Source organism: Schistocerca americana, chromosome 4 (genome assembly GCF_021461395.2).
Source record: "Schistocerca americana isolate TAMUIC-IGC-003095 chromosome 4, iqSchAmer2.1, whole genome shotgun sequence".
Classification (NCBI taxonomy): domain Eukaryota; kingdom Metazoa; phylum Arthropoda; class Insecta; order Orthoptera; family Acrididae; genus Schistocerca; species Schistocerca americana.
The window spans coordinates 716570863-716583735 of record NC_060122.1 but is presented as its reverse complement, the minus strand read 5'-3'; the positions used below and the strand labels follow the sequence as shown (position 1 = coordinate 716583735).

Sequence of the window (12873 nt, the reverse complement as noted above, 5' to 3'; positions counted from 1 at the left end):
GTGTCATTCCAAGCATGTGTGTCTATTTGTACCTCTCTATCTACAGTATTCCGTGATTTATTCAGTTTTCAAATTTATACTGACTTTTTGATCACCCAGTATAAAGAAATAGTGGATGATATGGATATCAAATGGCTGGTGGTTGATTTGGGGGAGGGGACCAAACAGTGAGGTCATGGGTCCCATCAGATTAGGAAAGGATGGGGAAGGAAGTTGCTGTTCCCCTTCAAAGGAACCATTCCAACATTTGCCTGAAGTGATTTAGGGAAATCACGGAAAACCTAAATGAGGATGGCTGGACACGGGTTTGAACCATTGTCCTCCTGAATGTGAGTCCAATGTGCTTGCTAACCACTGCACCACCTCACTCCTAAATCAGGATGGCTGGACACAGGTTTGAACCGTCGTCCTCCCAAATGCGAGTCCAGTGTGCTAACCACTGCACCACCTCATTCGGTGCATATCAAATGAGGGATTTACCTGGTTGACATGTTCATGCAATCTGACAGAAATAATTCCATGTCAGTTACATGACAACAGTCACTAACAATTCCTTGTGGGTGATTCAAATGTAAGGAATAAGAAATGGAATGACTATGTAGTGATTTAAGACTTTAAAATTGAATAACATGAAACAACATTTAGTATAAAAGGCACATGTCAATGGTTTTCAATTTTCCAAATCATTTGCCTAAGGAGAGATATATGTGTTATAATGTATCACTCAATGAAAGTGATGTGTTGGACAACATCAACGAATGATGAGTGCTACCCATGTAAGTATTCTTTATTTTAGTTAAGTAATTCAGAAGGACACACTGTTTGAGAGTTTTTGCTATTCGTGCATGTACGGTATTCTGATGCAGATGGATGCCACATGAGTTTAAGATGGGACTACAGGAGCAGTTTTTGCAATGTCCCACCTATGAGATGTGCTGTGTGCCATGGAATACATACACTATGTGATCAAAAGTATCTGGACACCTCCACAAACATATGTTTTTCATATCAGGTGCATTGTGCTGCCACCTACTGCCAGGTACTCCATATCAGAGACCTCAGTAATCATTAGACATCCTGAGAGAGCAGAATGGGGTGCTCCGCAGAACTCACAGACTTCAAACGTGGTGAGGTGATTTGGAGTCTCTTGTGTCATACGCCCACATGCGAGATTTCCACACTCCTAAACATCCCTAAGTCCACTGTTTCCAATGTGACATTGAAGTGGAAACATGAAGGGACACGTACAGTATGAAAGCATACAGGATGACCTTGTCTGCTGACTGACAGAGACCTCTGACAGTTGCAGAGGGTCATAATGTGTAATAGGTAGACATCTATCCAGACCATCACACAGGAATTCCAAACTACATTAGGATCCACTGCAAGTCTATGACAGTTAGGTGGGAGGCGAGAAAGCTTGGATTTTATGGTCAAGCGGCTGCTCACAAGCCACATATCATGCCGGTAAACGCCAAACGACACCTCGCTTGGTGTAAGGAGCGTAAACATTGAACGATTGAACAGTGGAAAAACGTTGTGCAGAGTGACGAATCAGCGTACACAATGAGGCAATCCGATGGCAGGGTGTGAGTATGGCAAATGCCCGGCGAACATCATCTGCCAGCCTGTGTAGTGCCAACTGTAAAATTCGGAGGCGGTGGTATTATGACGTGGTCATGTTTTTCATGGAGGGTGCTTGCACCCCTTGTTTTGCATAGCACTATCACAGCACAGGCCTACACTGATGTTTTAAGCACCTTCTTGCTTCCCACTGTTGAAGAGCAATTCGGAAATGGCAATTGAATCTTTCAACACGACCGAGAACCTGTTCATAATGCACGGCTTGTGGTGGAGTGGTTACACAACAATAGCATCCCTGTAATGGGCTGGCCTGTACAGAATCCTGACCTGAATCCTATAGAACACCTTTGGGATGCTTTGGAATGCCAATTTCATGACAGGCCTCACCGACTGACATCTTCTCAGTGCAGTAATCTGTGAAGAATGGGCTGCCATTACCCAAGAAACCTTCCAGTACCTGATTGAACATATGCCTGTGAGCGTGGAAGCTGTCATCACGGCTAAGGGTGGGCCAACACTATATCGAATTCCATCAGTACCGATGGAGGGCGCCACGAACTTCAAAGTCATTTTCAGCCAGATGTCTGGATACTTTTGATCACATAGTGTAAGACCATGACAGGGTGATGTCACAGAAGAGAAAATACCATTAATTTGACAGGTCTATACAGAGTTGGATTAATTGTACATCTGAAAGAGTCAATGGGTTATGCCTGTATGTGCATTGTACATGAAGTAGTTGCATGCTTTACAACAAGGCTCAATACATTCATATCTATGAAGGAGCACATTCTACTGGTTAGAAGAAAGTTGGATTTGAGAATATTTCATAGCTGCCAGTACAGGATAAGTTGCAGAGGTGAGGTAGTTTGCAATGATGCAGAAATACACACTATTATTTTAATCAGTAAAGTAAAAGGCAGGAGGTTGGAATTAGTAGTTAACGGCAACCAAAAACCACTGAAACCTACTTTCAAATTTGGGCTGTTAAGCTAAGATCCTTTATCCTTGTGACAAACAATACTCCAAAGTGCACAAAGTAATTGCTGAAGCACATCCAGAGTTTATAATTATACAGGACAGTCTTCACCAGCCTTGGAATCCCAGGCTTTACTGAATGAATACCCACCCTAAAATGACCAAGTTTTCCTATCTCCTCACGCCTTAGTACACCCAAGAGAGGAAGAGTGGCTTATAAAGTATCATGGATGTGACAGCTATACTCCTTTCAATGCAGAAACAGAAGACAAGTGCATTGGTATGAGCCTTTTGTGGATCTCGAAGGGATTGGGGGATCTTTCTTCCGGGGATACCACAGAAAAATGGTGACTATCTGGCTGCAGTGATCAGGTGGTTTTAAATGATAGTTAAGTTTTGGACCCTAGAGGAGATGTCTTCTCTATTACGTGAGTTATTTGTGTGGCGATGGCACTAGGACTTGGAGGTAAAGTATTGATCACCTTACCTAGATTATGTCAAAGACTGTCACAATATTAACTCACCTACATGAGATTACAAAATGGTGAAGTCTTTTAGATTTCCTTCCATCATCTAGGTATATCAAACAGTTGATCATTTTCTATTTTGCATCCCTTTCTCCTTCTCAAATGCAGGACAGGCTGGTGATGCATGTGAGTGTATTCCTGAGCAGTTAATTCACACAGAAGATAGTTCCCTCTTGTATTTATCTTCCGTAGTCCACATAGTTGGGGCTCACAGGTACAGTATGAAAAAATATGCCCAAACCTCAAACATTTTATGTGTGTATGGTGATAGTGGAGGGTTGAGATGAAGTTCACACCATGGGACTTTGCGCAATTCATCGTCATTCGTAGAATGAAATCCCTAACATAGATGAGCCTCTGGATTTATTTCAGGCATAGTTATAGTCAGGACATGGCAAAGCTTGATGAAAGACACACATCTTAGACTGTTCATCATGTTCACCGTCATCTTTCAAGTACCTGGGGATACAAAAAAACTTGTCTTCAGTGCATGCAATAAAGAACAATGGTTTACTCATCTTAAAGGAGTCTTTGCCCACGCTAGAGCACACCAAATACTTGGCAAACAACTTTTCTCTTCATCTTTTGATCTGAAATCCTTACCATGGCGTAGTCGAGGGCAGGAAGATCTCTGCATTCAGGGACCATATCACACTGTAGGTCTCACTATAACTGGCTAGATAAGTTTTATAGAGGTCTAAGGAAAGCAAAGGCATACTACCACCAATAAGATCACACCTACTAAAGCACTGTGATGCCAAAACCAATCTTCAAATTGATAACAGCTGTAACTTTTTAAGTTATGCAATTATTTTCAATGACTATACTTCCAGCTTTCATTATCTGCACTGGAATACATCATGTAACAGCACTGTGATACTGAAAAACTCTGTATAGGACATGAAAAACTGAACTGAAAGATTGTTTAAAACTGATATTGGAGTAGTTCCTTTTTATGTGCCTATCAATTAAACAAAACCTTTAAGAGATTGTGAGTGCTTACATTATAGTAAGTTATACCATTATCAATCACAAACACTACTCTCTAAAGCACTGTGCATATGATGGAAATGTTTATGGAAGATAATGAAATTACTGTTATTGGATTTCTTTCTTGCTATTATTTAATTTTAAACTGAATTTTCCTACGAACAGTTCCATTACTACAGTACTGATGCCACGCTCTCTCTCTGGGACACACTATTTCACACCTAACGTTAACACATTTTTCACTAGTAGGTTTTTTTCATATATGCATTACTTTGCACTCCATCATGTTTTTAATTATCATCATTCCATACCCATCAAACACAATAGTGCATACATTTACAAATAATGCAAGGATAACATCCTTCAAATTCATACACAAACACAAAAACCGGAATGTGGCAGAAAACAGCAAAACAGTCAACCATGTGCAAACAGAAACTGGGACAGAGGAAGAAAACATACAACTAACATAGGAGGCTCAGACAAGACAGGATACATGTAACATTGAAACAAGGCCAGAAAGCAAGCAAACAGAGTAATGGGACACATGATTATACAAGAACTTAAAACTTAAGAATATGCAGATGAATTAAAGGTATCTGCTACAGAGGAAATTCCCAATGTCAGAGTTGGGCTAGTGCGCGATAGTCCCCCTCCCTGAAATTTTGTTGTAGTGATAACCTAATACAAGTCAAGGTTAGGTTCGGAAGTGACAGTTTGGTTGACTGCAGAATACAAAATTAAGGTTGTGGTAATAGATTTAGCATTAGCATAGCCTCATGTCTACATTTCTGGAAGGGATGAAAACTCCTTTCTTTCTGAATTTTTAGTCGCACAGATATGCACACGAACACCCACAAAGTTTTGAAGACAGGAAAAAGGTACTGGTGGATGTAAAGCTGTGAGGATAGAACATGAGTCATGCTTACATAGCTCAGTTGATAGAGCACTTGCATGGAAAAGGCAAAGATCCAGGGTTTGAGTCTCATCTGGCACAACAGTTTTAATCTGCCATGAAGTTTCAAATCACCGCACACACCACTGCAGAGTGAAAATTCATTCTGCAGACACATATGAAGATCAGAAAGCAATGCTCATGGCAAATCTTTTGAGGCTTGCTTAAAAATTTTCCCCATATTTTAATGACAGCTAAGTAGCGATTAAAGGGCACCGGAAATGTGACCATCTGTCAGAGTAGTGTCTCTCTGCAGTCAGGAAGTTACTGAATTATGAACTTTCCTACACATGTTACCATTTTGTTAACAGATACCAAATATAACCAAAAATGCCAAAATGTACCAATTTTGTCTATCTTTGGTACCATGTATCTTAAAACTGTCATCTCTGATTTTCTAATTTTTAATAGTGCTGAAAAGAACTCATTTACATCTACGTGAAACGCTTATTTTTGTTCCAAGGCCACCTCATCTGAAATTTTGTTCAAGTATTGGGCTTTTATCTGTACATTTACATACTGTTTGTTAACTCATGCCTGACTCCTGTTTCTTTTGCAAAATGTGTTTGAAGCAGTATTGAACGGCTTCATTGATGTCATGAATTATTCTATACATTGAGTTTAAGATTCCAAAAAACGGTTACTGCCTGTAGCGACTTGAAACTTGTCATAGCAATGTCGGAAGTGAATTTGTGGTATGGAATTAAAGTAGACCAGTTAAATTCTTGTAGTTTTGAAAATGTTGTAAATTCTGTTTGCCATTTAACTGTGTACAAAACCTTAAAAGAACTTTCTTTAGAAGAACAACAGCTGCTTAATGGACAAGGTGATTTATGTTTGGATATGCTCATATATGCTTTTATCAAGAAGCACTAGTCTTCCCTAAAATGCAAAATCTGCATCATGTTGAAGATTCTATTATTATAGTCTCCACTAAAAAGTAAAATATGCATCATGTTGAAAATGCAATTATGAAGAAAACTGATGTACTTCATGGACCTGATCATAGTGAATTGTAGCAACCGATTGCAAGGAAACAATTTTTGATTATTTTAATCACAAGCTGATAAAAAAATTAGAAGTTATATACAAATCATACAGGAATCCTATTTTGACCATAATTCCCCAGGATTGGCCCATGAAAAAGACTGGATGAATTTTGTGTTTCACAAAGGAATGAAACAGAAAAAAAAGCAATACTGACTGGGACAATGCAAAGGGAAAGCATGAAAAGAAGTGGGCTTAAAACATTTGGCATTGAATTTTGGAAATTTATTAAGCTCAATAACTTAGTCAAATTTGTCCACAGAGAAAGAGCTATTTCCATTAGAGTAGACAGAGAAAAAGTTCTGAGAGAACATTACTTGCTAATGAGCTATATGAAAAAGTGTTTATTGGTTAAAAAATAAATTGACTGAAATTGGATTTTCATAATTTTGTGAATTATATTCCAGGTAATGTGTAACTGTACGTGCAGTTGGTTCACATTCAGTTTGTGTGTATGATGTACAGCTACAAGGAATAAAAAGGCATGGGATCGGGCAGACTGAAACCTGAGAACTCACTGGTATCTAGTGGGCCAGAGGAAAGAATCAGCCAGTTTGGAACAGGATTTATAATAGTGAAGAAAACTAGGAAAGGCTTATTAGAAATTGAACCCATAAATAAAAGAATGTGCAGACTTGGAGCAGCTGGCCACACACAAGTGGATTTCTATGATGGGTCAGAACTGTGGGCCTGTAATGCTGGTATCTCTGATGGCTTTGGCCACACAATCTGAAGCCTGTTATTTCCCACTAATGTACAGGCCCCGCCTGTCGGATCTAGTCTCACCAATCCATCCGCAGGCCAGGTCCATTTGTGTGTGGGGGCAAATTGCCATATTTCCACAATTTATCAATGGACCCATGACTGTGGTGCATGTTCAACATGCTAGAGGCCGTCGGCAACAGATTTCAGAAGTTGCAACAGAGTCTGTGGCTAGGTGGTTGGAGGGTCGTGTCTCCACTAACACACAGTTAGGGACTGCAAGTGTTCAAGAATCCACTGAAAATATATTTAGCCCACTGCTAAATTTGTTCGTGTGTGGCCAGCCAATAAAAGGGAAATTTGGGAACATATCAGTAATAAATGCACATGCACCAGATATATATATATATATATATATATATATATATATATATATATATATATATATATATATATATATATATATATATATATATATATATAAAAAAAGCAGCTCTATGTAGACCTGAAAAAAGTTTGTTATGTAGTACCTAAGAATGATTTGATGTTAGTAGTAGGTCATTCCAATACAAAAATAGGGAATAATGAGCAACAACAAGGAGTCTCTGGAGGACAATCATAGCACAAAGAAAGCAACGAGAAAGGAGTTCTACAGTGCCAATTTGCAGCAAAGAATAACACAATAATTAAGAGCACCTGCTTCCCACACAAAAGGATTTGTCTGTGTGCATGAAAGCCTGCAGTCATTGAAATAGTCAACCAGCTTTGCCATACTTTAGTGAATCCCAGCCAATCCACCTGAACGATAGACATACAGAACTGCAAAGGGCCAAATTGTAACTCAGATCACTTTGTGGTTGAGAAAGAAACTACCATTGCTAAACAAAAACAGAACCAGAAACGAGGATGAAATGTAATATAGAAAAACTTAAAACTCCCAATGAAATCAAAATAATACCAACTAACACTAAATTGAGCAATGAAGAGCCTCCAGCAGGATTAGGTACAAGGTGGAGCGGGATTGATAAAAACAATTAATGATGCTGCAAAAGAAATAATAGATGTGAGAAGAAACAAAAGAATTCAGGATGATTTGATGATGATAAATATAAATAGGATGTGTTTCAAAGGACTGTCCTTTTTTAATTACTTGGGGGCCTTAATATCTTGCAGTCAGAGAACAGAGCTTGCTTTGCTTATCTACATCCCTTCAGAACCAGTCTTGTTCCAAAAGGATGAAACTCTTAGTATATAATTAACACTCGAGTTCACACAGTTGTCACATATGGGTCAAAAGATGACAGGAATACTTTAAGAACCTTTGCACTAAAGGTATTACATAAAATTTCTTGTCCAATAAAGGAGGAAGAAGGCTGGAAGATACATCATATTACTGAGCTATAGGCATTAATACAAGGAAGAAATATAGTAAAATTTGTCAAATTATAATGAATATGATGGCCAGGGCACGTGAAAGGAATGGCGGAAGATAGAATACTATTTAAGAAAATTATGAGTAGTGTGACCCATGCAGCTTAGTGAAAAGAGACCTTGAAGAAAGTTGATTGATGATGTAATAGAAAATCTCACCAGTATGGGAGTCCAAGGGTAGAAAACAGTTGAAAAAACTGAGAAGTATGGTGGAAAATAGATAAAGTCAAGGGTCTCCAAGGACTGTAGTGCTTCAGCAGAGGATGATCTACACCAATTTATATATGGACCTGAAAATCAGCTCAAGTTCATGCAAGTCTTTTAGATATATTCAGTGCAAAATCCATCAAAACTGATGATGATCAAGCTAAAATCCTTAAATTACTCAACATGGAGGTTGCCACATCATAAGTTAAATTCAGTTGTTCTAGGTTATTGAGGAATAACAGTAAAATAAGCAATGTACACCTAGTTGAGAAGCTGGATGTAACCCAGTGTTATGGAAAAGAAAATAGGAGAAGGCAAAAAATTAAATTAAACAAATAACCAGCAGAGAGCTGGGCTGTCTAGATCAAGACAAGGGGATGGAGAAGGGAAGGCAAATCATAAAGAAGGAAAATGTGCTAGGATAAGTATTTAGCCTAGTCATGGGAAACACTTTTACTTAACATCTTCACTGCCATCACTGGCCCCATCAGGATCTCACATTTGGCACCATGGCCGGGCCTGGCGGTGAAACATCAATCACTGGGTTTGTAGTAGTCAACATAATAAAATATCAACCTATTCAAGTAACCTCATTACATTACTTCATAAATCAACACAATTGTATCATCTTGGTCATATAAAATTTGTGCACAGTATTTATGTTAAAAGAAAATTGATATCTTTTGGTATGGCAGACCATTACCTTTGCAAGAACTTCTTGCCACACTTCGTTCTTTACAGCGCTCACATATTTTTGTGGAAAGTCATTCATTATAAGCAAATGCTACTCCACTCAACGCTGTTTTAATTCATATACTGATCACCAGGCCACACATAGGCAATACTTTGATCACAGAATAAGCCCTATTGCCATGCACAACTATGGGAGTACATCAACATGCCTGATAGCTGGCTGTGCCATGGTCGAAACATTGGGTATGATCCAGCAAGCCGCCTCCTCCTCATCATCATCATCATCATCTTGAGAAGAAATTGTGAATCTTATTACTACCATGTGTACTAACCTACAATTATTATCCAGCACCAACATTTGGAATTTGATAATTACACTGCAGAACTTGCAATGAATTAACAGCAGTTTAATGAATCCTGTAACATGAAGTACTGGTTCAATTAAGGCAAGAATGAGTACTGAATTAGTTATAACTTGTTGAATGAAGCATGTTGATACTGCTCGAGGTGACTTAAGTCACGTTTATGTAAACTGGTTTTTTTCCACATCAAAACCCCAGTGAATAGAGTATGAGAATAGCCCTGTTATCTTGATAGTGTGTGTGTCCTTAGTGTATTATCTATCAGTTTAATGAGTCACAGCTGCAAAATACTAACGCGAATTATTTACAGACGAATGGAAAAACTGGTAGAAGGCGACCTCAGGGAAGATCAGTTTGGATTCCGTAGAAATGTTGGAACACGTGAGGCAATACTGACCCTACAACTTATCTTAGAAGAAAGATTAAGGAAAGGCAAATCTATGTTTCTAGCATTCATAGACTTACAGAAAGCTTTTGACAATGTTGACTGGAATACTCTCTTTCAAATTCTGAAGGTGGCAGGGGTAAAATACAGGGAGCGAAAGGCTATTTACAATTTGTACAGAAACCAGATGGCAGTTATAAGAGTCAAGGGCCATGAAAGGGAAGCAGTGGTTGGGAAGGGAGTGAGACAGGGTTGTAGCCTCTCCCCGATGTTTTTCAATCTGTATATTGAGCAAGCAGTGAAGGAAACAAAAGAAAAATTCGGAGTAGGTATTAAAATCTATGGAGAAGAAATAAAAACTTTAAGGTTTGCCGATGACATTGTAATTCTGTCAGAGACAGCAAAAGACTTGGAAGAGCAGTTGAACGGAATGGACACTGTCTTAAAAGGAGGGTATAAGATGAACATCAACAAAAGCAAATCAAGGAAAATGGAATGTAGCCGAATTAAGTCGGGTGATGCTGAGGGAATTAGATTAGGAAATGAGACACAAAGTAGTAAAGGAGTTTTGCTATTTCGGGAGCAAAATAACCGATGATGGTCGAAGTAGAGAGGATACAAAATGAAGACTAGCAATGGCAAGGAAAGCGTTTCTGAAGAAGAGAAATTTGTTAACATTGAGTATAGATTTAAGTGTCAGGAAGTCATTTCTGAAAGTATTTGTATGGAGTGTAGCCATGTATGGAAGTGAAACATGGACGATAACTAGTTTGGACAAGAAGAGAATAGAAGCTATTGAAATGTGGTGCTACAGAAGAATGCTGAAGATTAGATGGGTAGATCACATAACTAATGAGGAGGTATTGAATAGAAGTGGGTAGAAGAGTTTGTGGCACAACTTGACAAGAAGAAGGGACCGGTTGGTAGGACATGTTTTGAGGCATCAAGGAATCACAAATTTAGCATTGGAGGGCAATGTGGAGGGTAAAAATCGTAGAGGGAGACCAACAGATGAATACACTAAGCAGATTCAGAAGGATGTAGGCTGCATTAGGTACTGGGAGATGAAGAGGCTTGCACAGGATAAAGTAGCATGGAGAGCTGCATCAAACCAGTCTCAGGACTGAAGACCACAACAATAACAACAACAACAGTGTATTATGTTCAAATTTGTCACTTGAAAATCACATTATATGCAGCTGTGCATACAAGGTGTCCAATATGTATCGTTCACAATCTCCTTGCATTTCTTTTTTGCCTTTTGAAAATACCACAGAACAAATCTTTATGTTCAATGACAAACTGTCGTACTCCCACATATGTTGTATGTTATTATTGCCAACTTGCTTATAATTAATATATGCAAGATCATTTAACCTCCTCTCCACCTGAGCCACTGAAAATCCTCATATAAGGGCATTATATACGAGAAAAATAGAAATTACTACAGCTGTACCTGTAGACCGCAGCATCCTATCGCTGACAGTATAGAAGCATTGTGAATTACTTTACATTCAACCCCTGCTTCTTTCGCTCGAAGTACTAAATCTGTGTGTGTTGTAGCGCCGAACGGATCGCCCACGACCAGAAAAGCAACATCTTTAACATCGGCTGCTTCCAAAATCTCGGACGACCGTTGTTCAACTAAATCACGATCCGCAATAATCAGGTCACGGCCGTAAAATTGTTCCTGCAAAGTTTTATCAATTACTTACAAAGAAAACAAAAACTGGTTTCATTCAAAACACAATTAACTTGAACGTACTAACGCCTCCTTCCCATCACACAAAATAGATGTGTACGCTTCGAGGTACACTCTATCAGCCCTTCTGACCACTTCTAACCCTTTTACAGTGATATCTTTCACATCGCTCAGCCCCAAACCAACAACGTAGAGCATTCTGGATACTATCCCGGATCATATAAGAATCTAGGATACTAAAAAACAGACTAACTCGCAAGGTTTCAAACTTGGATGGACGGATGGATGAATGAACAAATGAAAGAACTTCTAACACTTTGTCGTACTGTTAGTATACCACAACTTATTTATTTGACTAAGAGCGCAAATGAATTCGCATTCTGAACACTCAGGTTACGAAAGATAGACTTCCACCAGTGAAGCCATTAGCCACTTAATACAAGCACAGTCAACACTCGCGAGTCGCGACACTTCACCTCGATTTTGTTGCCTACAGCGCCCCAAGCGGCCGGTAGGTTACACTGCGTAGTGCGTCACTGTGAGTTCGGCGCGATCGTGAAAGAGAATAGTGGTTGTTTATTTCGTTTTATACAATGGATTTTACTGGCGGGAGCGTTTGTAGCGCAATAAATTGCAGCAACAACAGGAAGAAGACACAACTTTTAGGAGCAGAAAATGGCTTGTTAGTAGCAGACGAGAAGACCTTATGACCCAGTTTACATGAATAATAAGCTAGGTTTTGTTCGCTACATTTCGAACAAAACCAGTTCATGAACGCAGACAACAACAAACTCGCGTGGAATGCAGTACCCACAGTGTTTGACATTCCAAATAAGCCACCTCAACTGACGATGAAGAGGAAACTGCCACAAAGATTCGACAAGCAATCTAAAGCAGTAAAACAGTCCTCTGACACAGAAGTAGTGGTGGGCAGGAAATCGCGTTTCTGTTAGAAATCACAGTGACTGAGAAGTCACAGATATCACAATATCAACTTTACAAAATCTAACTGCGATTTCAGTCACAGTTAGCAGTCGCAAGTAGCATTTCACATTCAACGCCGTGAGCCATCTGTTGGCCGAATTCCGTACTGCTTTCTGCGATTTCAGTGACAAGTCGCGACTAGAAGCAACACCGACTCAAAGTCGGTGTTGCTAGAAGTCGCAAGTAGCAACTAAAAAGCGCAGTTAACAGTCCCATCTGTTGGCCAAAGTTGGTACTACGCTCATCTCTGCAACACGCTGTCACGCTCATCTCTGCGACACGCTATCGAGTCCAACTCCGATTTCCGTGACAAGTCGCAACTAAGA

The 12873-nt window shown here is 39.2% G+C and overlaps 1 protein-coding gene across 3 annotated transcripts in view; it reads right to left on the bottom strand.

The window, feature by feature from the left end:
* LOC124612412 (diphthine methyl ester synthase) overlaps window positions 1-12066 on the bottom strand; it is an 84370-nt gene extending 72304 nt beyond the window's left edge. The window contains exons 1-2 of one of the 3 annotated variants that reach the window (XM_047140608.1): window positions 11627-12066; window positions 11318-11551 (exon numbers count right to left, since the gene is read on the bottom strand). In XM_047140608.1, the coding sequence (XP_046996564.1) occupies window positions 11318-11551; window positions 11627-11761 (369 nt within the window). In that variant the 5' untranslated portion in view covers window positions 11762-12066. The remainder of the gene's footprint in view (window positions 1-11317; window positions 11552-11626) is intronic. The other 2 variants (XM_047140607.1, XM_047140606.1) reach the window with 2 other exon arrangements.
* Between the last annotated feature and the right edge of the window lie 807 nt (window positions 12067-12873).